Source organism: Lineus longissimus, chromosome 1 (genome assembly GCF_910592395.1).
Source record: "Lineus longissimus chromosome 1, tnLinLong1.2, whole genome shotgun sequence".
NCBI lineage: Eukaryota > Metazoa > Nemertea > Pilidiophora > Heteronemertea > Lineidae > Lineus > Lineus longissimus.
Window position 1 is genome coordinate 3,634,811 of NC_088308.1, and position 26,273 is coordinate 3,661,083.

The 26,273-nt window shown below is 42.3% G+C and overlaps 1 protein-coding gene across 1 annotated transcript; it reads left to right on the forward strand.

Annotated features, from left to right (window-relative positions):
- Nucleotides 1-5,287: 5,287 nt before the first annotated feature.
- LOC135485486 (zinc finger protein Noc-like) lies at nt 5,288-10,447 on the forward strand. The gene is made up of 2 exons (XM_064767563.1): nt 5,288-5,662; nt 7,754-10,447. The coding sequence occupies exons 1-2, from the start codon at nt 5,603-5,605 to the stop codon at nt 9,170-9,172; spliced, it is 1,479 nt and encodes a 492-aa protein (XP_064623633.1). The 5' UTR covers nt 5,288-5,602; the 3' UTR covers nt 9,173-10,447.
- The last annotated feature ends 15,826 nt before the right edge of the window (nt 10,448-26,273 follow it).

The window sequence follows — 26,273 nt, forward strand, 5'->3', positions numbered from 1 at the left end:
ATTCATGTAGTCAAGGTTGTGACATGGTGGATAATTTCCCGATGCTGAATCAATGGTAAAGTGGGAAGCCAAGGTGAGAAGCCATGTTTTAAACCTTGTTTTTGGTATATTTCACCTCCCTGGCCCTCAAATAAGTCAAAAAGCCTCCTACAGCATGTCCTCTCCTGAGATACACATTGATTGTGAGGCTGTCTTTCCCCACTGGTCCCCAGATCGCGTTCCAATATTAGTTTGTGACATAGTGGTTAATTCCCCGATATGCTGAATCTATGAGTTAAGTGTGTCCGCTCCAGAGGTTATGACGCTGTCTTTCCCCCACTGGTCCCTATAATATGTATATAGATTACGTTCTGGTAGGTTTTCCCAATTGCTGAATTAAATGAATGTATCAGTGTATAAACCAAGTGCGTCTTCTTCCCGGGCAAAACGGGGGTCTTCTCCAGGTAAACCTTTTATAGCGTTCTTTGGTTGTGACGTTGTGATCTCCTCTATGGCTCATTCACTCACACTGATTCACTCAGCCCAAATATAGCTCACAGTATGCTATTTGAGACACTGCATCTTTGGCTTCATGAATAAAAAAGCCATTCCCAAGGGCCTCTGTGGAGATGTAGTAGGTTGTCTCAGCTGGCAGGAATTGAGACCGAGGTGTATCTGTAACCGGTAGCTGCTGCCATCTATGAAGCAAAAGTGAAACCATGGAGGAAGGATTGTGCCCGGGGTTGTGCGATTTAATCTCGGAGGTCATGGGACGGTATTTTTTCTTTTCAATTCTTTGATGACGAGTCTTGTCAGTTGGCCTTGCGTTGCGACTGCTTTTTTGGTGATTGATTGATTCGACTGATTCTGGATCTTCATGCCGTTTACCTATGTGGTACTCGGCCTCCTTATTCCATTGAAATGACCAGGTTATTGTATTGGGACTTTTCATTTCAGGAGACCTGCCAATTTTGACACTAGAGGCGCTGATTCCGTTCCTTACAACGCAATCTTGACACTGGAGGCGCGAGTTTGGAGACCTGCAGTTAAGGCGCGAAATAATCTCTTACAGACCAGGAGGTGCTGCCCTCTCGCAGAGAGAAAAATATCACTAGGTCACGAGGTATGATGCCATCGGCATTCTTTGTGCAAAGCTGTGTGCTGGCGAACTGAATCGTGTCATCTTACCATCTTTCCTCATTATTATGTTTATACTCTGCAGCCTAGGTTCTCCATACATGACATTGCTTAGCATGCCTATCCTATGAGGTGGCAGATGAGATGGCATTTTACTTGCCTTCTCCATCGAAAGTTGGGCATTCCCTTTTTCTGTGATACTGCATGCTGTATGGGCGGCTGTATAGGCCTATGCATGTATGTACACGGAGGGACTCGACCACTCATAATTGGCAAGGATGGACATGTGGAATCATGGGTTAGGAGAAGTCGTGTTGTAGGCCCTGTTTGCAAGAGGATGCTCTTTATTGGAGTTATTTTCAGTGTCCATCATGATGGTATGGTCAAGTGGGTAGGTGGAGGAGGAGGAGGACAGGCGGCTAGAATAAATTGATGGGAAGATGCCGGGGTAAGGCAGCTTTTAAAGTGAGTGTCTCAGAAGCTACCACCCATTTCGATGGAGAGGTTGGTTCAAAACTTATTTTAGAGTCACACTCACTTTTTAACTGGAAGCTTGCAAGCAGATTTGGGAGAGTAGAATCTCAAATCGTTCTTTGCTTTATGAGGTTCCCTTATGACCAGTCACTCTCTGGTGTTTTGTTGTGCGTTTTTACATGCCCTGTGATTTACACAACTAGGTCCGCAGATGCCACTGATCATTGATTGAATACTCGTGATTGTCATTTAGAGGTTTCTTTTACTTGCATAGGGATACACGACCATATGCATCAGCTGCAATTGGATATTCGTTGTATTTCGGCTGAAAACGCTCTCATCATAAGCACTACACAGAAAAGAGCTCTTGTCCAGTTCTGGAAAAGGCAACTTTTAATGACTTGGCACAAACTCGCACCCATGCCGAAATTTAAAACGTTGTAAGTCTCTTGTGTTAAGATTGGACTTGGCGAGCAGCGCTGAAAAAAGGGCGCTTGGGTTATGGTCTTGTTTCCGATGTGAACCTGTTGAACTCTCGGCATCTTGTTCTTCTTGGACCGATGTGGTCATGTCCAGTCCACGATGAACTGAATAGCCAGAAATGCCAGTGGCTGCCTTGGACTTTTCCGAATACCCATTAGCGACAACGATAACAAAAAACATGGGGCAAAATATGCACCAAGGAAACACAGGTGAAGTGGAGTGGCAGGCCCTTCTTTGAGAGCAACGCCAGACGTGTGAAGGGTCGCGCCCATTGTTTCAAAAGCTGCTTAAACCTGTTCGTAATCCCGTCTTACATACATACAAGGGGTCAAAATCTACTCCATTGATAATCATGACAGGTTTACAATTATATGGTCTCTATCAAAATGTCCACATATTTGTTTTATCACCCAACAATGCGGCGTTTGTCAAGGCGATAAAACCTCTCCTCAAGAGCTGTTTTGGAGACCAGTGTAATCTTATGGGAGATCAGAGAGACCGCCACCAAAGCGTAATGGGTCTGTGACGCCTGCTTGGCCACCAGATCGCCAATATTTACCAAGGATTAGACTCTCGTACCTGCCAAGTGTAACAGCATGTACAAGCTTCGAGCATGTCAATATTCATTATTTGAACGTAGTGCGAACTCGTTTGCGCACAGCTAATCAGATTATGATATCAATCAGACGTGGATCAGCTTACCAATGATTGACAGCTCATCGGTAGCTTTGATCTCGAGATTCCTTCACAAAAAATGTCAACTGCGGTGATGGTCGTCCAAGTCGTTTGGACAAAGAAGGCGGGCTAGGTAAACAGAGTGTTCGTCTGATTTGACACTTTGGACCAGCTTTAATGTAGAATACCGACTACTTTATCGCCGTATGCGGTACATCAAACACACAGTTAAGTACTCTGTCTCGTTTGGCGGGGCTCAACCGACCATTTACCCACCCACTGAAATTTGCTAATCACCCGTCCACAACAAAAAGACTGTCTATCAAGCACTGTCAAAGTGTCCGAACCGAGGAACCCCGCAGCCTCGACGCGCTGTTCAATCGGGACACTTCAAAGCACAGCTTGAGGACTCAATTATAGTGCGAACAACTAGAACCATGTTTCCTGTCTCCAATAGGATGTCTGGTCACAGTCGGGGTGATGGTAGACTGTCACTCACAAAAGGCCCTGTCCATCAAGGCATTGAATAGCTGCCACCCGATACATTGGCTGACATATGGCTTTCACTGTGCCGACCTTTGATTTCGCCACTCTAGATTGAAACCTATCAATCAAGCAGAGTTCTTCCTTGGGCTAGGATTGAATGACTGACACCTATCACATCAAACAGCGGGAAAAGCATGCAACATGCTGTTTCTGTAAACATGTGCATTACCTTTGCTTAGTGAAGCCAATGCCGCCTTCACTCAACAATCCAAACATACAGTGCAGACGAGATCATCATATCAGATCCGCCTGGGGTCTTTGCAAGAACTCATGAACTCAAAACCCCAGGATCCCTCTCGGACCTACGGATCATCTGCTTCATTCTGCGACCCTTCAGAGTCCAGCACTGCGGCGCCAAGTTGAGACAACACCCCATCAATCAAAGTCCTGTTGCATCCGTCTTTTATCAGCATCCATTTCCAGTGAGAGCCATCGCAAGAACATCAACAGTATTGTTTATCCCGGCTGAGCAGAAACCTCTCATTCTGTTTCACGTCAGTCACCGAGGCGAGTTTGACATCTTCCAGCTTGTGGAGTGTTTTGTGTAAACCTGAACTGACAGACCATGTGTGGCCGATGAGAAAACAACTCTTTTCACTCAAACTATCTCAGAAGCGGCAAAAGTAAAAGACATTGAAGTATATAGCCTTGGGCAAGTTCGACGTTTGAGATCTCTGAGAGCTGAGCCGGCGTTGTGGGCTTTGAGATCAGATCAGATCGTGTAATATCTCATGGACGTGTTCACTTGTGAAATACGGCACCATGCAGTGCTCTTGAGAGTTCAGAACTTGCGAATCTCAACCCGTCTGTCAGAACGTAGGCTGCGTAACATAGCATAAACTTGATATTTCAATGCTAGGAAGCATTATCAACCCTGGGAGTACTAGTGGGTAGCAACGGCCAAAGAGGCCACATACCTCCACTAAACTGCTGACTGCAATCAATAGCTGGTCACAAACATGAAAAGACTCGCTCCCAAAACCTGCACAATCTGATGAGAAAAGTTTTCACCGACCAGTTAATAACTTCATCAGACAGTGCCGAGCCTTCCTTGTTTAGGGTTCTTAAAAGTCCTAACCTGTAGCCGGTCTCGAATTCATCCCATTTTTCGCTGGCAAAAACGGGACAAGAAAAGGGGTACTTCATTTCTCGGTCTGGTCGCCTCGCATGATCCTCCAAAATGAGTAGAGGGTCGCACCCGGGGAGTGCCCCAGGCCCTTTATCCAACCTCGCCACCATGGAAATGTCGCCTTGATTCACCCAGTCCATTTGAAATAGAATCTCTGTGGTCTGGGTGTTGGTGAGATGCCTGCCAACCAGGCCGCGGATTGAGTTCCTTCAAGTGTTTATTGAAGGCGATAAGAATCTGAAGTGGCCTGTTTGAAGTTACCGATGGATTGTCTCAGCTGTCAACATGGACCTGTCAAGCTTTTCAACATGTCAATCCCAATCTGTTTTCAAAACACCCCTGCTTGTACGAGCCCGATCGATAAGAGGCTCAATTATATGGCCCAGGCTTTGATCTGGCCCGCCGACTGCCATTCAGCCATTACAACTACACAGAATGTCATTACTTTTCCAGCAAGGGGTATTCTGGCCCCGTCCTGGGCAAAGCGACCCATTAACCGATAGTCTGTGCGTTGCCAGACCCATTGAAAGCACCTCTTTGAAGGTGCTTTTATGAGTTAAAAATTGTTTTGTCGGAGCATAAATTACGTTTATTTTGCACGATTAGTATTTATCTTTTCAGCGTGTTTCCTCCTTTGTGCCATACACATTGCCAACAATAGTTGACATTATTCACATTTGATTGACAGGCGAGCCATCAAGTTGATTGATTAGTGTGCGGAAAATGACGGCTGGCCGACTGCCAATCTGATTATCAGCTCATGATTCGCCCGGGTGGGTCACATGGCCATTTATCACTAAAACCATTTATCGGAACTGACAGCGCACACATCACCTCCCGCCAATCGCAGCTTGCCGTCACTCTTAAGCCACCTCCTGATTGGTCGGCGGTGAATTCCTTTCATCTGTAAGCAGAACACAAGTGGTGTCGGCAAGCTTTGAGTAAGGAAGGCATGTTTCAATAAAACCGAGTGCCTGCTGTGTGCAATCACATTGTGCCAGTTAGCCCAGCAGTCGATGTCTAGAGTAATTGAGAGCCTTGTGTAAAACATCGTCTTCACATTCCTACTTCCCATCAGAGCTTGGGACTATCATTTCTGGATATTCTGCCTTTGATACAACATCGTGCTTGGATATAGTCGTGACTTCTACCTAACGATCAAGAGGAAATATCTTGACCATGCTTCAAACAGCATCACAGTACTTACACCATGAGTACCTTCAACCTTTGCCAACAACGGTGAGTAAATCCTTTCTTTTTTTCCAATTTCTCAACTTTTGTGTTGTTGACCAATGCTGAATGACTGTGTGTTGCGGGTCCTTTTTCCCTTGCCCTTTGCTGACTTCCCATTTTGTGTAATGCCTCGTGATGCCAATATACTTTTTGGAAGTATTTATTTGGTTTTGGCGATCTTTTATGTTGATGATGTTAAATTGCTGTACTCTGCTCACATCCAGCTTCCACGACATACGAGGAGTGACCGTGACGAACTGAGAATCAACTGTCTGTACCTTGATTTGAAATTAAAGCCACAGTCATTATTGTTTAAACAAATGGACAGCCATTTTTAGTGGTAGCCTACCGGCATCTGGTTTTGAAAACCCCAGCATGACGATGCGAGAAAATAAGCTGTTGGAAGAATTTTGTTTATCATCATTGTCTACTGGTCTATGTCCATCTGTAATGAAATGCGGCATAATTTTGGTCAAGCCTGGGTCATATTTTTCGCTCGAATAGTCTGTCAGTGTATTGCACGGCTATACGACTACAAATAAATGATATCGATACCGTCTTGGCTCGAATTGCATGCTATCAGCATTTGGATGCGTACTGAGCTCAGCTTGTCGTGTCATGAAACTGGACATTCGTCAGCAGTATGTCCTTTGCGACTTGGTGGTTTATGACAATGTGTCAATGGTCGAATGTTGTATTGCATACATACTGCTCCCTTTCTCCTGCCACTTTTCAGTCCGAAATGCATTTCAAATTAACTATATGGAGTGATATCATGGTGAAAATCTGACACAAGAATTCCTAATAACACATTATTGATCGCGCGGTTATTGACAACACAGACAATTTGATTGATTGGTCTTGGATTAGCAAGCCTTTGAAATGTACCCTTCCTTTGATTTCCGTGTCGTGTGGACTGGTTTGACGAATTATTATGTCTTTAGTGTGACAATCTGGAGAAATGACTTATCTATCAATCCTGATGGACAGGCGTCTTAAATACACAGTAATCCGTCATTCACAAATTGATTTTTCGTTCATCATGCGTCGTGGAATAAAGAAGTGATTCGTATTATCATGGTGTTGTGTTGGGAAGTCTCACGAACATGTCATGACCGACAACAAAGACTTCGTGATGAAGCCTTCAAAAAGATCATGATCATGGTCTAAGTAATCATATCACTTATCAGATGAGAAAAACTGATGATGATATGGACAATCACGAGAATTATTCCTTTGCCGGCAAGGCCTAAGAAATATTTTGTGTCCATGCTACAAGAGAGACTGGCGAGGATTTAAGATTTTCATCACGTATTTCGCATCTCATGAAATGAAATTAAGGTCTCCAGTCACTTTGGCGACTGTAACCTTTGGTTGGTCAAGAGAGTTTCTGGTCAAATACAATTAATTGCTGCCAATGGCATGAGTGGCCATCTGAATCGAACACCAGACAAACATTAACATCTTTATCAGCCAAATTCACACTCAGAGTTCTTTAGTATCACGATCCTTTAATCTAGCCGACAAATAGAGCGAAAATTGATATCTAATTCGTGACAGACTTGGTGAGATTTCGCAAGCCTAAACAATCCACATAGGCGCCGGTTAGTCATGGCTATGATTATGCATGGGAACGAGTGCATGCATATCATTTCATATTGCTCATTTATCATCGTTGGGTAACAAAAGGCGTATCTGTCAACTCAACTGCAGGATACACACATGTAGGCTCATACATCATGTTTTCTGTGCTTCCTCGTGTGTTGGTTTCACCCTATTTATTTTCGCGAGATACTTCTGGTTGGATTGATTTTATGTCCTGCTTTCTCGTTGATCTGTTGATATGGCACCCAGGATGTGTGTTCTTCGCCAGTTGTTAAAATATGACATCTTTCTCTGTCAAGAAAGTGGTACACATGCTACTGATATATATTGATTGATCGTGTGTTGTATTATTCATATATATACTTCCTTCTTCCAATTTCATGACAGTTGTAAACCTTTCAGGCCAGTCGATTCGTACCAAAAGTATTTCAACTTTGTATTTTCTCCCTTCAAAACATTATTCTTAATCATTTGCATCTCTTGTCTTTGCAGTTGGATGCCAAAAAGAGCCCATTGGCCTTGCTTGCCCAGACATGCAGCAACATTGGTAAAGATACCACACCAGCTAAACCGCTGATACCGCCCATCGAAAAGAAAGATGGCCGAACATCGTCCGAAAAGTCGAGCAGTGACCATGACAAGCGATCCTCGCCTGCTGATAAGAAGGACAGCAAGACACCGAGCAGTGCTCCGCCGAAGGAGATGCCCTCACTCGTACCAATCACCCACTCGCCCAACAGCGGGAAATACTCTCCAAGTACGGGCTCACCCAAGACCCGCAGCCCTGTCAACGCCCACACGCCCGTTTCCAGTAGCCATTCACCCATCCCGTCCGCTCACTCCAACACCCATTACAGCCTCGCCTTGGATAGCAAACATGGCGATGTAAAAACGAGCTCAGAATCAAAAACAGGACTATCTTCGCAGCCAACACAACCAACGCCCGGTGCAACTCTCAAGCCAACGGCAGTGCCAGTTTCGGGAGCAGCCAGCTATTCTCACCATCCAGGATTGGACCCTCATCTTCTTGGACATCCATTCGCATTGGACCCCAGCAGCATTCACAGCGCAAATGCAGCTTACACGTCGGCGTTAGCTGCCCATGCCAGCCTTGCTAGGTCCGGGCATGATCTCGCAGCCTTATCTGGGGGTTCGTCTGTGTCACCCTACGTGGCTTATGCTCAGGTTAAAACTGCCACCGGTGCTACTACTTTAGTCCCCATCTGCAGAGACCCTTACTGTACGAACTGCCAACTTACCATGCGTAGTGCTCAGCTTTCGGGAACATGTGCCGCTGGTTGTACGCAATGTAATCACGAGAAATCTCTTGCTGCCTCAAGCAGCCTTGGACTATCCGGCACTCCCCTCACAGTGCCCGTTTTGCCCGTACCCGGGGCAAGCCAACTCTCAGGAACAAATGGACTAGGTTCACTTTACTCTCATAGTTTAATGGCAGCACATCATGGACTACCTTACGTGTGTAACTGGATGTCGGGGACAGATCATTGCGGGAAACGTTTCTCTACGTCTGAAGAACTCTTACAACACTTGCGCACTCATACGTCATCTACAGACATTTCTACGTCATTGTCATTAGCATCAGTCTTACCGTCATATTCGTACCCCAGTGTGTCAATGCCCAGCGTCTCTGTCGCCAGCACGCTAGGTTCGCATTACAGTCATGGTTCATTGAGCCCCAACTCTCTTCATAGGAACTATCCAACAAGCCTCAGCCCAATCAGTAGTGCCCTAGCAGCTAGCAGATATCACCCCTATGCCAAATCCGCCGGACTTTCCTCATTATCAAGTGCAGCCCCCTCAATGCCACCAATGCCCTTTCCATCCATGGGACCATATTATTCACCATATGCGTTGTATGGACAGAGACTTGGCGCAGCAGTCGCACCATGAACTCAGAAACTGTGAAACATTATGACGTATGTGCTATTAAGTATACGCCTGGATTAACCTTATTTATCACTCATTTGGACCCTTTCCTCTTGATGTGGACGAAAACTTGTGGTTAAAAGTGTAAGAACAAATTCGTGTTTTCAGTTGGAAATTTCACTGTTTAGGGTATTAGCTTTGTGATCAATGTGCAATTGGCGCTCCATACTTTTTGGTAATGCGTTATTTGCAGGTAAAATAAACGAATGTCCAGGGGTAATTCACATACTTCCGAGTACATTTTAATGAAAGATTGCCATGGAAAACACGAATTCGGTTCTCCAATTTTCCCGATAATACACTTTAATTGCTGTTTTCTATATGGAAGTCTTAATTCGTAAAGTTCTGTGTCATTTTGAATTGCCAGTTGTTATGAATTATTTAGCACCATGTCAAAAAATATTCCACAATCATTTTGTTCGTTTTTTATGGAAGATCACTGCCGAATGATTAGAAAGATTGATCATAAATGGTGTGGAAAATAATGAAAAATAATTTATCGTCCGTTAATGAACATATCTAAACGAAAGAACCATTCATTAGGGTTTAGTAAACCGAACACCAGTCCAAATAACGAATGTAGTTAATGGATTACAGTGCCATGAGAAATGTTTCATTTGCGGCGTTAAAATCCTCGCAAAGAATTAGAACAGGAAAAGTAAAAAAGAGGTAATGAATGAAATACTTCGTTATTACAAACCAGGATATACACCAATTTCCATGTGAACTTTATTGCTTTGTATTAATATTATGTTATTATTCTGTATAGTTTTGTACATAAAATCAAAGATTAGTATATCGATTCTATATTCTATATGATGTGCATCGTCACTGTGCGATAAATGTCCCTGGTTGGTTTCCGAAAAATATAAGCCCCCCACGGTCCTTTATCACTTTTGGAAATCGGACGAAATTCCTTGGAATCGTTGAAGCAACCCCGTGCTCCTTTTAATCATTTTTTATAAGGAAGCCATCGGATTGGTCAATATTCATTACTGACCCGAATTACTGACCAATCAAATTGCTCTATTTGGCACTCCATGACAGTTTTTCAAATATCCTCCTTTTTCGAGGAAGTTTCGTCTGATTTCTTTTTTTATCCTACAACTTGAATGCCTTTCAATTGTGATTATCTGCACCCTCGTCATTGTATTGAAGTGAAAGCAGTGTTCAAGTTCTTAAAGGTTGAAAATAGAGAGAGAGAGCGAGAGAGAGATAAATATATGAAATATCAAATTATATTTTAGTTTGCTTTGATTTCCTGGCGTAAGGGAACTGTTGGCTGTGTCCGACGGACCTCATTCTTACTGTTTGCTTGGTACTTCATCTACGAATGAATACAACATCTAAAACAAACAATACGATTTCTGTTGGCAAAATTAAACATTTTCAATCATTTCTCGTTTGACCACTTTCGGGATGACACTCTACAAAAATACTAGTATTGATGAACAAAAATACCAGTAAGTATGGATGTGGGATTTTATTCAAGACACGTCTGCAATAAAAATTCTGTAAAATTTGATATTGGCAACAAGACTTCAAAATACATGTACACGTTTATTTTGTTTACCGGGAAGATGAAATACAGTTCTTTTACTGAATGAAACTCTACAAGAAAATAAAGTCTTACCGAGACGTAACCATTTTGAGCAGTCTTTGAAGTCGATCGACTTGTTATGGAGCAGGAATCTTTAATTGATGGCAGTTCCCGCAGACGAATCCCTAAAAATCGCCCTACCTGGGATGTCAATCCTCGGCATCTGGCAGACGATTTCTTTGTGCACAACTCCGATAGTTGGCAGCATTTTTCAACCAAACATAAAATGGAAGTAAAGAATAGCATAATGTGAAGTTTGTGAACATAAATCAAACTTGACAGCCCGAACATATCGTTTACCGGGGTCATTATTTAAATGGGTAAAAGGTCCAGTAGATAATAAATGCTTTACTTGACATGGCTGCTATTCTTTCTTTGGCGGCTCGGGCCTAAACACTATCAAGATACGCATTAGCCTGGGTGAAAACCTGCACATGGATCGGTACTGACAGCCACCTGACAAACTAGTCAACCCGCTGTGATATATTGTTATTATTTACATCCTAACTGATTTATCGCCGTGAGCGTACCTTTGAAGTTGAAAATTCACCCTAATAGCGTTTTACACGAGATGTTTTATGTGCATGAAGAGCCATAAATTCTCATGCTGGCAGGTTTAGAGTTGGGCGAATTAGTTTTGAGGCCATCATTTATAAATTACGAGCTCGGGAGGCGAATTAATAAGTTCAACTTGCATTCCCAACGGGTGTTTATCATCAAGCGCTGTTTGAATATTAACATGTAAATATTTGCCTCGGCTCCTCGAAGGATAAATTTTCGGAGTTAATAAAATTTGGTAACGATGCTGGGGTAATTAAAAATATCGCCGAATGATTGATGGGTCAGAGTAAGAAAATCCAGACTGCCTGTCTCAGCTGCATGCCGGAAGATAATGATAAGAACGAGTAACTAATTCACCACTTTCCTAACGCATAGTCAACTGTAAGTATTGCGCAACATCACTCCCGTGTGATTGGTTCGAGATTCCCAAGGCTGCACCGGTGAAGCAGAATTGGGGGTATCTGATTGGCCAATGCGGTAGGAAGTCATGAAAACTGCTGCTTTGGAAGTACTTATACACTGTATAAACCGACCGGATACACATTTCTTACTTAATCCAACCCAGCTTGGAGGGGTTTCTCGCCGACTTGGACTCTGCTTGATTTCGATGTTCTAATTAGTTGGCATTTCTAGCATTCCTTTGATTCATATTCACAAACCAGCCGGATATTCTGCAGGAACAGATAAGGTCGTTTCTTCATTTGAGATCAGGAAGTTCTCAACTACCAGAGTTGGTCTGCTGATATCAAGCTGTTTTGCATACCGTCCTTTTAGTCAAACTCTATATGTATAGGCAGTTGTGGAGACAAATTTAGAATTAGAAACTGATAAAGCAATAATTTTTGGTGCTTCTGCTCTGCTGAAGTACGACGTTGTCTTTATGTTTGCCGCAGCTTTGAGCCACTATATATAGGCCGATACAAATGAGTGTGATGCATTCGCGTAGGAAACCTCTCGTGGCCTCGTTTCTCCTCTCATTTCTTTGATGTAACCCAGATCCCGTATTTGATGACAAGATTGCCATACTGGGATAGGGCCTACTTCCTGCCATGTCTTCTAATAGATTCATCATGATCTAACGCAAATCAATGTAAAACAAGGTCCATGCTGTCAAGATCGTCCTCTACTGACAAATTGCATTGGACTCCGCTATTACGACTGTTCGAGATGGCGCCCTATATGATTTATCAGGTTGGGCTCAGTATTGACTGATGGAGAGCGAAGCAGGTCTTATGGTATATACATGATTGGTGTTGAGGCAAAAAAACACTTTTTTTCCGTAGTAAAATACAAAACAGTTGGAGTATTTACAAAAAAGTTCAGTGCGCCCATTTCGGAACTCATTTATAACTTTAATTCAGATTATGGATGCAGAGATGGGACATATTTTACTAATTGCACTTGTTGACCAGACCTGTCTCTTCCAATTTTCACCCCGTCGAGCAACCACTCAAGGATATGATTCGACCTTTGTTCCCAGTCAATGGTGTTTGAGCAGTGCACCAAAATCCAAATAGGGAACGAAGTCTGCAAAAAAAGACCATAAGAAAAGACTTAAAAATACTACGATTTACTCGGATAGGGATTTGCCTGTTGGGCCCATTTATTTCGGTAATATTGCACAGTACGGATTACACTTTACACACGTAAAGCCTTTATCCGCGGTGAGTGCATTTACACGCTTGTATGCACTAAGACATTCTTTGATAACGCCCGGCCCGAGATCTTCAAAGATAGTGCCGCCTTTGGTTGTAATCTGTCAAAACGCCTCGAGAAACGGCTTAATGGTAACAAGGCCTGCCATAAGATGTTGAAGGGCCTATCAATCTTGAGTGTGCTTTGACCGGACATGCACCAAGAAGTAACAAAATTCGGACATTCCACCGTACGACGGTTGGCAATGGCGCGATCGCCCGAGTTAGGTCATTAGACGAATTTAGGTCCACTGGTATTTTGCAGTGACCTAAATACAGGTATATGGGGCGCCACCTTGAAAACAGGGTTACCTAAATATATGGGGCGCCACACTCGATTAGACAAAGGATGACCAATGACCTAAATATATATGGGGCACCCTGCATTGAACACAACGCATTGAATACAGGGACGCCATAGATCATTGACCTAGTGATTTTATGGGATACCACACTGCAGAATCAACACAGGATGATCAGTGACACAGAGTGACACACTGCATTGAACAACAGCAAATAGTGCAATACCTATTCAGGTAAAATGGCTATCAGTCAGTCATTCATTCAAAAACAAACTTTCCTGATTCTGCCAACCAGACACTGCACAACACGAAATATCAATTTCAAAGGGAAAGCCTTTCATGCCTGTTGGGTATATCACTTCTTTCATCATTCGACATTTTCTCAGCCATATTTTTAAGCGAATCTCTTTTCTACTGACACAGAAAAGAACGAATACTTTTAATTTATCTAACATGAAACCGGAGAATGCCTGATGTTCGTTATTTTCATTACTATCTGATTCCTTTGTCAATTTAAAACCAACATGACAATTATCAAACCGGCGACTTTTTTTGTTGGTTCGTCATACAATGCCATCTTCTACGTAACATTTAGCCACCAGGTAATTTATACCAATAAAGATTTTAAAGTCGGAAAATCAATCGAAATTGATGAAGTCTTTGATTGATTTCATTATGAATTGATAGGAATTGCTGTACATATAAATTGCTTTCTGTTATGAAATATACATGTGGTTCAGCCAAGTTACATGATGAACACAGTGAACTGCCTGAAATCACTGTGTGCATTTTGAGTTCTTTCTATTAGGAAATGTACGCGTGGTTCGGGCAAGTGATACATTCCAGCGTGAATGTGAAACAGCCCTGGGCAAAGTATCAATAAGTAACTTTGACACGCTTAACTTGAAGGCTTTGAAAATATATATAATACTGCTCATCGTTGTGCAGGTTATATAAACTTTGTTTCCTCCCTGGGGGTTGGGTATTCACCATTCCGCCTGGAGCTCAATAGACCTGCAATTCTCGCGTTACGACCAAAGGAATGTTTTAGATATTTTGAGAAAAATGGTGTGGAATATGATCGATGATAATGTAGTTATACACACACAGATATGTGTGAGAAACGAAATGGCTAAGTTTCGTTGCTTTTTATGTAATGTAATGTAATGTAAGTACAGAGCTTGCATGTCTGCCTATAGTCATATGTATCGGCAAAATTAACCAGGCGCTAGCATGCAGTGTGATCCCCCTCCCAGATCTGAAATAACAAACACACGAGAAGCAGTTAAAGTGTTGACGAATTTCTTCACACAGATTTTGCCACAATGATGACGTCAACTTTACTGTACTCTTGCAGAACTGCAAACGAAACCTCCTCAACTTACTTTCATCAGACGTTTTGCAAGGACAACAGTATTTTCAAATCACCCTGGTTCTCATCAACGAATTCTGGTTTCGAACAATATTGGTCGCAACGTACTTTTACCGATGGTCATAAAACGACACCAGGCGATTGGATACGAACATACATCTTGTCTTTTATCGGAAGAAACAGGATTTAGGTGACATCCGATAAGATTTCTGTGGAAGTCGTCCAGTGATGTTATACAAGACTGGACAAGTAGTTTGAGGGACAGATGGAAAACAACCAACTTCTGTCAACTTATCTGTTGTCGATGGTCATTTTGTTGTGTCGTTTATCAACTATGTCTGGGATAAACGGAAAGAGTGAGTCTTAGAAGTGCTCATCAAGCGCAGACATATCATATTCATCTCAACTTGACGCGACTTTTGTTTGGAATGCAGGAGCAACCAGACCATAATGGCATTGAGGTTCATACATATGCATGGCGCATGGCGGCATATATCGTTATCTGAAGTAATATATAGCCACTCTGCCATTGTGTGTAATAAAATTAAAGTGATATATATCGCGAGATGACAAACGGGGTCAGATGTCAGGACAAGCTCGGTAATTAAGCTTTAGATCAAAGTAATAAACAAGTAGCTAATTCTTCTATTGATAGTGATTTATGTCATTTGAGATGACGGCTCCTTTGATCGCCTGTCATATAGAAACGCCAAGCATTGACCTTTTGACAGCATTCGAGTATAATGGGCGGTTTTTTATCATGTAGATTATGGTACAAAAACAGATGTGACACGTCAGAGCCATGGACGCGTAGTTTACGAGATCAGTGTCCTATGTATGTTTCTCAAGATAACACATATTCCAAAACTTCATTACAAGGTACAATGTACATGTACATGTACATGTACAACTTTGTAATGTGGAGAAAGCAAATATTAATTACAATGAGTACCTTCAGATTTAGCATTTATTATTTAGTGCATGTCAATTATGGACATCAACAATTTGAACACCATGCAGTTGTAATTAGGCCAATATGATAATGTAATCCTGAATATTTTAGTTTTTCCAATGTTGCATTGTTAGTCAAGTCAAGCAGCCTTCATGGAAAGACTGGGTCGGTGATAACTGGCCCATGGAAACAGTTTTTGGTCGTGTAAAGGTTGTGTAACACTAAACTAGTGAAACACTAATCTGTTGTAACACTATCATATGACCTTTGAAATGCCTTAGAATGATTGAAATCAGTCAATGTATCAAATATACTCTCAAATCAGAGAGCGTTCAATGATTGCCCGTCCAATAAACGGATAAGGCGAAGGCTACGAAAAGTGCAAAATAAGAAATGCTTTAAAAAATCTTGATTTATCATCAAAGGTCATATTATTATTTACATAGTTACGTTCGTTATGTTGATTAAAATTGCAGACACACTGAATCGCCTTGGGTTTAAAACAACAATGATTCTATCTACAGCCGGGTTGCTTACAGCCATTTCGAAGATGTTCTATTCTCGGACAAGTTGTGAAATGTTTTACATGTATAAATAATTTCAATGTTCAAATGTGTTGTATTGTTTGATAAGAAAGATCGATTGTATTGTTCACATCTTGCAAATTGATGACAATGTTCAGAATAACTTATTTTTCAACAGTTAAATTGAAGAGAATATCATTCAAAGCAACATTAGTGGTCTTGCGTGATGTAAGCAATATCACCAACTAATAATTTCAACCAATGGAACCCTAGGGTAATTTAAGTCGTGACAAATCAAATTAAGTTTTCATCTCAAGTTCTCATCTCCAAATCACCACATCAGGGACACAAAGAGTTCCGTTAGGCCTGCCAATACTGTATTTTCGATTTCAATTTCAAACTCGACGGATAGCAGAATCTGTTCATGACATGGCTGCGTCATCATCATAGTGATCAGTCCGGCTTCTGTCACCTCAAGAACGATGTCAGTTATTCTCCAATTCATTACCAGCCTTACACAACGAACCCCCAGGCAGCCACCAAGACGTCCCCAAATTCCCGCATCTATCTCGAATGACAGGCGCCGAAGACTCGAGATCTGATTAATATTGTGATCTGCTTTATTTGGAGATATAAAGTGGCAAATTACAGCAGAAATATTTCAGGCAAATACCGCTTTTGAAAGTAAAGACCTTTACAGAGAACAACTTAAGTTCCGAGTTCAAAGCGAAAGACCGCTGGCCCTAGGGTAGAAACTCGTTGAAACTAATAGGTGTGCATCCAGGCATCATTGCCTGGTCTTCAATGCATTGTTTACCACTCTATCTTCCAGGGCCCGAGGTACTGATGAGCGTTAATTTGCCTCTGAAATGTCTGATGGGTGAGGCTCGGAAGGAGGCATGATCCTGTTGGAGGTGAGAGGAGAGACGGGCGGCGCCGCGGGGTGGATCACGATTTGGCAACGACTGTCACATCCGGGCGAAGCGTCGAGAGCTCTTCAAACGTGAAGTCCCTAATTGCATGGGTCGGCCATGATCGGCAGGCGAATTGGGTGTCGATCAAAGAGAAGTGAAGCACCCAAATTTGTGGGAAGAAATGGCGATTGGTACCCAATCTATTCCCTCGATGGTTGGACAAGAAATGGATTGATCAGTTATGTCCGCCATGTTGAATTCCTCCCGACCAATCAGACACCAATGGATAACACCTCACCTTAGTGTCCGGCCTAGCCGATCTGCAGGTCCTTTCGATGGTCATGCGGCATTTATCCAAGTCCCCTCAGGGTCTACCCCTCTCTCGCCTATTCGTTGTGGTGTCCACACAAATTGCATCTTTAATTGCATCTTGGATGATAGGAAAGTCACATTCTGGCTCATCCTCTGTTGGTGCTCTGGGTGACAGTACTGACACCTTTCAAAACTGCGATTAACAAATTTCTGCATACGAACATTGACCTCTGCTCTGGCCATGAAAGAGTTATGAACCTCTCACATAAGAGATCAAAATCTGACCATGAGTGACCAATGCCAAGTTTCCATTGATATTAATATATCATTAAAGGGATAACCGTTACTCATCATATCTCCAGAGTCACCATTACCATTAGTTCGTCTGGCACCCATAGACAGTATCATTCCTCCAGTGTGTCCTTAAGACGGAAAAATCCATATACATGTCTGTGCACACCACCATCGCATTCTGAAGTGTCAGAAAAGTTTTGAAATTTACACTTTCCGAAAACTTTGAGAACTCTTCATGACCAGAATGCATGTCAATTGATATATGATCTCATAATAAAATAGCACTTTTCTTTCCTGAAACCCAATTACGACTCCACAGCACGTAAAACGTACCTGAAACTTGCGCATAGCCTGATCTGATAGCATAAATCTTGATTGAAAAATGGCCCTTCGGTTCTCCATAGATTTGAATTAATGAAAATCAACAGTAGTGAATTATTGCTCGTTATGGTTATTTCTGTTGACACTGCATGCCTTGGTAATAATGATGGCTGAATGCAGGCGAGATCTCAGTATACGAGCAACGTAGTTTTCATTAGCATAGAAATGAAACCGAATGGTAGCCAAACATGGAATAATGAAAGTAGTTGCAGGCGAAGAATCGCATTTGGAAAGATTCTAAGATAATTACTACACTTAGCCCCAAGCTTTACCACAAAAACAGACAACTTGCTCGGCGTGATGAACCTAATCAAAAGACATGACATCTTTCAGTTTAATTCAATCAATGAGTTACGAGAGAACCTATCGCGGATATCGAATGCAAGGCCCTGAGCTATGTTATAAAAATACTAAATGAAATGTACGTTATGAGAGTGTGCTAACATGGCTAAGCATCGGGGCGAAGTAGAGGCCAAATATGATAATCATTGAGAGGCAAAGACTCATTAGGATCAGAAAGTATGAAGACGATGATCTCATTCAGGAACAGATACATGTACACTACATCGATTGTTACCACCAAAAGCATTGTCACAACCTTGAGTATGTTAAGAACGTCATCAATAAGATATTTCACTATATACATGTATATAGAAGACCCCCTGGTTAACTATTTGAGATATCCGTGTTGATCTCAACAACAACAATGTCGGCAGCTTCGAATAGGCCGTAAACTTGATTCCAGGAATTTAAGTATCGTGGTACAAATCGCTTGAGGCCCCGTGCTCTTGTTGAGAGATATTTCAAGTCGAAAGAGAAACAAAGGACATATCGAGTGAACGCATTCCTAATCGACAGAGTAATCAAGAAAAGCATGGGTGGCGAGTAGCACAATTAATATGAATTGCAGGTTATTGGTGTTAATGCACATTTTGAGTCAATTTCCTCGCATAGCCAGGGGGTAGCTAGCCCGAGGGGGATTCCTAGTATAAATGTCTCTGTCACCCCATGACCACAGTATCCATTTCTTAATGGAGCTCCTTGACTCAAATGGAATATGGATGTAGCAGAAGATCCAGTAGATGATGATTAAACAAGAATCCCTGATTGGTGAACGATAATGGCCAGTTTGCCTCGGGCGACCTAATAGGCTGAGATTGAAACCAACAGACCCCGAGGGCTTCGGAAGATCCGCAGGGTGTTTGATATCAATCCTGTCAGTTTCGATCGGTATGTCATGACACTTCAGCGCTATCACTTTTGCTCTTATCGTTGCCTGGGGCGTTCTCATAACACGAGGGGTTGCTAGGGGTGAGTCGAGCTCAAATACGATCATCCACAAAGAACTTGGAAGGCAAAGTTGACTTCAAAGATGTCGATCTGCTGAAAAATCGAAGTCCAAGCTGACATCCGAGAATAAAGAAGGACCTAGTTCATAGAACTTAGATGGAAAAGCCTAAGGCAAGGTCACAGAAGTCTTCAGAGAAGATGGTCGTCCACAAAGAACTTGGATCGAAACGTCGAAGTCAGGCACGAAGATGAATATCTACAGACAACTCGGATGGAGGAAAACAAGCTCGATAAAGATGACCTCGATTAGAAACTGGATTCAAATGGCGAAATAGTGGGTATATTTCTGCATAGAACTCTGATGGAATCAGCTAAGTCAAGCTCAAAGACAAACATGGGTGTATATATATGCAGCCAATCAAAGTGGTCGTCCGCATAAAACCTACATAGAACGTAGATTCAATGTGACTGTCAATGTAGAACCTGGATTCAATGTGATCATCCACATAGAAACTGAAATCAATGTGATCGTTTACACAGAACATGGATTTGATGTAATCGTTTGCATAGAACCTTGCTTCAATTTGAACGTCCACATATGACTTCTGGTCAAGGAGATCGTCCACATAGAATCAACGTGATGGATGGAAGGTGAAGTCAAACCTAGCATTTTCCCTTTATTTCAGCTATATGTGCACAAGTGTCCACTGATTGATGTACTAGATACAGCTACTTCAGACGTTACTCCATAATCGATATTACTCCTCGATGTCTTCATCCCTATATTCTTTACATGGTGAGATCCTTCTCAACACTCTTTACAACAGTCGCTTTTAATACTTCAGGAGCAATCACTTGCATTGTATTTGGGTCGTTTGACCTTAGAGTAAGGTTTTCACTGAAGCAACTGTTGACCCCTATTCAACGAGAGATTTTCACTTCGACAAATTCGTCCAGTATGATGTAGCCAAGCCCATCATTTGGACCCTCAGGCATTAAATGATGAGAAATATTTGTCAATACGAAAAAAGTGCAGTTGATCTTCATTCCCTATGGCTGTCACTTCCCACCAGGAAAGGCTAACTATAATAATGAAGGGTAAAAGCTTTGACATGGCAGATTAACAGGGAGCAAATGAGTAAATGAATATGGCTGACGAAAAATTAGATCATCCACACTAGTTTTGCAAAGTGGCAGAGATCAAAGGAAATCAAGCTTGACGTTGTGACATGAGCAACGGAAGATCTAATAAAGATTCCTAGAGCCAGCTAATGTCGTTTGATGGAACATGCCACACCGGGACAAAACAGCCACGATTATGAATCATGATCGCTTCTGGCTAGTGTCACATCCTGCGGGAGGAGGTGATTGAAAGAGCACGGATCAAATTCTCGGATACAAACTTCATGGATTAGAGGACAGTTGGATGCGGCGGCGTAACATCGAAGACGAACCACTTTCTGGTACTTTCCTGTGGGACACCTGAAGTCGCCCACAAGTCGGGAGGTTTGAATTACGTTGAGACAAGAGTCATCTTGCAGGAATTATTCTATTAAGTTGGGAAATGAGTGAATGCATCTATTATGGCATTTGCGCCAAAGGGGAGGAAATTCACAACTACCTTTGTCAAAAGTTCTGAAGTCGTTCGATTTTCTTCCTTTTAACAAATGGTGTCATGTCTTGGCAGTTTGAAATATGTTTGTTGCAATTTTTTCAAACTCGGTGGATTGACAAATGTACATTTTGAGATTGAGATGCTAGTCTATATTAATGCTTGATATTACGTAATTTATGTGTGCAATCGTTAGTAAAACCAAATTTTTGTTACGATGTCATGACATCAAGGTTGGTGAAGAATAGTATGAAATGAATTAACAACAATCCACTAGGAACTTCCTCTAATAGTGTCACAAAGCACGATTTTCAACACAATTGACAAGAAGACAAGTCACTTCGCTTCTCTGCGGATACTTTTTGATTGAAACTGTCAACAAATCTCAAATTCTCCATGAAGATTGATGCAATTTCAGACTTATCTCTGCACTTGTCCGGGAGCTCCGATGTCCTGTCATGGCTGTGATGTGATTTTTGAGACAGTATCTCCGCACAACTGACAAAATATCAGCGAATTGACGTCCAGACCTGACGGAAGATTCCGACGGATTTGACATGTGACAATCTCGACTAATCCACTGGTGACATAATACGTCGACAGCAAAACGCTTGGGGCATTTTGAGACCTTGTTTCTGGGTGCCAGGGAAATTGGACATACGGAGTCGAAAATATTGTTATGTTTCCATTATCTGTGCCAAATGACAAATGAACAAGCATGGAGAATCCATCTAGTGTTGATTTTTGTTTCAGAAAAAGTAGATGGGTGAAAAACTTGAAAACTTCTGTTAAATGTCAGTGAAAAGTTTGCAGTTCTGAATATCCTATAGTTGGCAAAAGGTGCTTTCAACTGTAATTTGGCCAAAGTAATGAAGACTTAAGCATTCTCGCCATAGATCTGAAAACAAGAGGGTTTGAGTTTTGGAGGTTTTCGATTGAGTCAGAGAATGTAACTCATTAGTCAGTAGAGGTTACTCCTGAGCGGGTTGATGTCAGTGCCAGTGGGTGTTACTTTTATTCAGATGGTTCAGTGCGGAAACCCGGTGAATGGCCTACGAAATAGCTGGTACAGAGTGTATTCGAATTCTACGAGGCAATTTATCACATTGACAGCAATGGTCGATATCTCTGTCATATTCGAATGCTATACATTGCCTCATGAAAAAGTCAATATCAGCAGGGACATTAGACGCAACATCACATTGTTTGTGTCCAATATATATCCATTCATTTACACATTTCTACAAGAACAATAAATATGAAACAGTCGCCTCCTGTCATTTCGCTGTCACATTGGTGGGTAGCATGATACATGGTCCCAGTGCTCATGGACATGCATCAACGTCAGTCCAGCGCCCCTTGGTGGCCGTCTGCCACTTTGATCTTGATTATTGCTGGCTTTTATTACTGCTTTAATGGTTTTACAACTATATTGGGAACCATTAGGTCTGGCGACAGCTATGATCAGTTCTCGAAGTATGATGGGCTCAATGAAGCCATACAGCTGGTAGTGTCCCAGCTGCGCTCACACATTGACCATGAACCATATGATCTGGTTGGAAGGACATCACATCATTGCACTTTATTGCGAGCGATACCACCTTTGGGATGGATATCCATGACATTGTATGGTTCGCCATCCATCAAAACCGTGACTTGATGACCACAAGAAATACGAGTTGTTATGATACACAGGTCTTTACTGTGAACATCAGATCTACGTGAGATGCATTCGCGTCAAATAATACCGCATCCCATTCCCTTGATTTGGTTTACGATGTGGTAATGGCCGTAGCTGTTGTAACAAAACTGTTATAGCTCTGACTGTATTTCTAAAGAATGACAGCTAAGCGTTGGAGTGACCACCTTTATACGTGATGGGCATCTGAGAAAGGGATGAAGGTGATGAACTCATCGTTTTATGGCAGAACATTACTAACGCCATGACACATGAGAGAAGATGCAGTGCCGAGGGCATTGTCTCCACCATTTGTCAGGTCATGTGATCACACCGACAGACCGGAAGAAGCGATGGTGGCGCCTCTGCCGAAGAAACTGTATTTGGTTTGTCTCATGACGTGTAGAGACCATGTCGAGGTCACTAAGAAATTAGTTCGACTATGTATGGATTGTCCGACTGCCATAACTGCTGAGGATGAAATGAACTTATGGCGCCAGTCTTTCGACTGTTCTAAACCGGTTTGCCAATGCATCGGCCGCAAAATATCAAAGAAGAGGCTGCGTCTATATCAATTCACGGCCAAGACTACGATCTGTATCACTCCATGCAAGCTCGCAGAGAGGTTAACACTCGTAATGTTTGCATTTGCCATTGATTAAAATGATTCGAGGCTGACCCAACTCTAAAAATTGAATCAGAGTATTGCGGTCTTCCCGCCCAATGTAATTGATTCTCCATCTAGTCAATCAAGAGGATCATGATAGCTCAACCGATGTAATAGAATGGATTCATGCTCTATAATGAGGCGACAGAATGGCAATTGATAAAAACTTACAAAGGTGATGGACATTGCGAAGATTGCAAAATCCCTTTGGGCGTGTGGTTCATCAGTCCTGCACTTCACCCGCCTAAGTATACAGAACTTACGATTAGATGTAGCTTTTTATGTGGAATTGTTCTGAGCAAGCAAGAATGGAATGAACGGCACCAAAATGATTTCATCAATGCGGCGGGGGCTTTGTTATGTGTTTGCTATTTGGAATGGTAATGGAGTAATAAACAGACAGTGATACAAGCCAGGGGCTAGTAGCGGTAGGAGATGGGGGGGGGGGGGGGTTATGGTAAATGAGGCACAAACAGATAGGTGTGATTACGTTGTGCTTATCATGGACTCCTCACCTTGCTTGGTTCGTTCGTACCCTTTGGCAAATGGACCGTGTAAGGTGAGCTGACGTTGTTAGTGGCGGCCAACTGAGTTTGTGCATCTTTACTGATAGTCTTGATCAGCGGTGAAAGATCAAAGAAGTTTCGGGATCAAGATTTACCTTTCTGCAGAGGAAGAGTTCAGAATATGTAACCCTGGGATGATGAGGGGAATTAACAGTAAACATGGGTGATCATCAAAGGAATCGGTTTGATAGAGCGTAAGATCTCAAAGGTTTTGAATGCGCAAGAATGCCTTGCAACTGCAATCGACCTAAACAGTTTTCTCGTAGAATGTCAGGAACCCTATTGATGATAACATCCTCTGAAGCGACGATAACGAAAGAAGAAGGGTCTCCCGCGGCAAGATCGAAATAACACTAGCACCTTCTTCTGAAAATGACCCGGATTCGTTCGTCTGCGGCATCCTATCCTATAGCCCCACAACAGGTCTTTGGATCATATCTGAAATACACTCATGCGATACAAAGGCCTGCTGGGAGGGTACACCCCTCGCGTGAGTAATTTCCATTTACCGGCCATCACTCATCAAACAGAATATCATAAATACTTGGTCAAGTTAGTACCGGTTGATCCTTTTATCTGGTTGTCTATGTAATGAATAACCCATCACAGCTCAATCGCATCCGTCATAACGCCGGTCCAACGCACACCTGAGCAATATCACAAGCGACATGACTGGCATTGTTGACGTGGAGCGCCAAATCACCGCAAACTCACTGATATCAGATGACATTATAGTTGACTTCGGTGTGGCCAGTGTTGGGTTATGTCCTTGATACATTTAATCTAGATGTAAAAAGAAAAGCTCAAAGCCGAACCAGAATGGCTACCCTTGTCGCCATCTTGTATCAACCTCGCTTCATGCATAGTGGCAAATACGATGCACGTGCCTCCAAGAGTAGGTGTTGGCGGTACCAAGTTACCTCCTGCTACCGAGGTTTCCACATCAGGATAAAGAAGCCAGTGTACTTTGCCTGCCAGGAGCAATTTTTCAAGCCCCATCAACCAACTGACGGGTATTTCAGCAAGGCAATCTCATCCAATTCATCATGGCGTCAGTGCATTAACATGTACGTGTGCATTCTGGCGGGTAGTATATAGTCACGATAAATTCAACATGACAGATTCTGATATGCTGTTGGAGGTTATTTAGCTCTAAGATAATTTATATCTCCGACACATGAGAATATGGCAGTAATTAAAGGCGGCGAGGTCAGACTTCAAACGAGAAGAGTTTAATAAATGACCACCATTTGTTAAAAATTGGGCATGGGCGCCGCAATTTATCATAAACTCTGCACTCTTGGCGATATAACATTACTAATAGCGTTTAGAAGTATAAAGTACTGGGAATAAAATATAACGTGAGATAACTTGCATCAAAGCCAGGTTTGCGTACGTCGGCAACTCGCGGCTGGGAGGGTAGTAATGGGTTAGTCACTTAGGAGAGCACTCTCCCAGTTATGCCAGTCGCCTCGGTCAAATGTAAGCATCTCCTCCGTCAAAATAGTTCTCTCGAGACATCTATTTTTAAACCGCTGTGTGAAAGTGTAGCCCAGTACGCCACCGAGTTGGACGAAGTATGGGGAAGTCTATTGACCCGCCAATGATGTTGTGGTTGTAGTTTTGATATAGGTTAGCGTTTGCGATTTTCAACAACCTTTGGCCTCGAACATATTCAAAAAAAGAATACTATCTGCGTCTTGTGGTTATTTACTCATCTTCCACCTTCATGGCGCGGGAAGGCCCATACATCAAGTTGACTGATGAGGTTTCAAAGTTTTTCTCATCACATACATTAAAGTAATATTAGCCTCCACGGAGTGACACGCTCATTAATTCTAAGACGTGAGGTATTCCTGAACATAGTTTGCTGTCAGTTGAAGACGTGATGCAGAAACACACTCGTCCAAAGGTCCTGGAGGTATGTAACATGTTTTAGTGTGATTCCGTAAAAATGACGACAAGCCGTTGTACAAAACAACCTCTGCTGTTGACATGTATGCTTATTTCATATTTCGTCCGAACAGCTGTATTACTCCGTGTGTTCGCATGAAATTAAAATTCCCAACGCGAATAAACCTGGCCCCTGTATTCATGGGGACGAGTTCAAAATGGCTGCCGTTTTGTTCGCAGTCATAAAGAAAGAAGTGCATCCATCATATAAGATGAATGGGCAGGGTAGGAGATAAGGAACGAGTGAGGAAAGATAGGTATCTACAGCCAAGTGTCATGTTAGAAAGATTAGAAAAAGAAGAATCACCGCCAGAACCTATTCATTATAAATGCCACGGTTTGGCGATGTTGTTGACAAAAATAGTACGCAGGAAAAATATGGCGAATAAATTA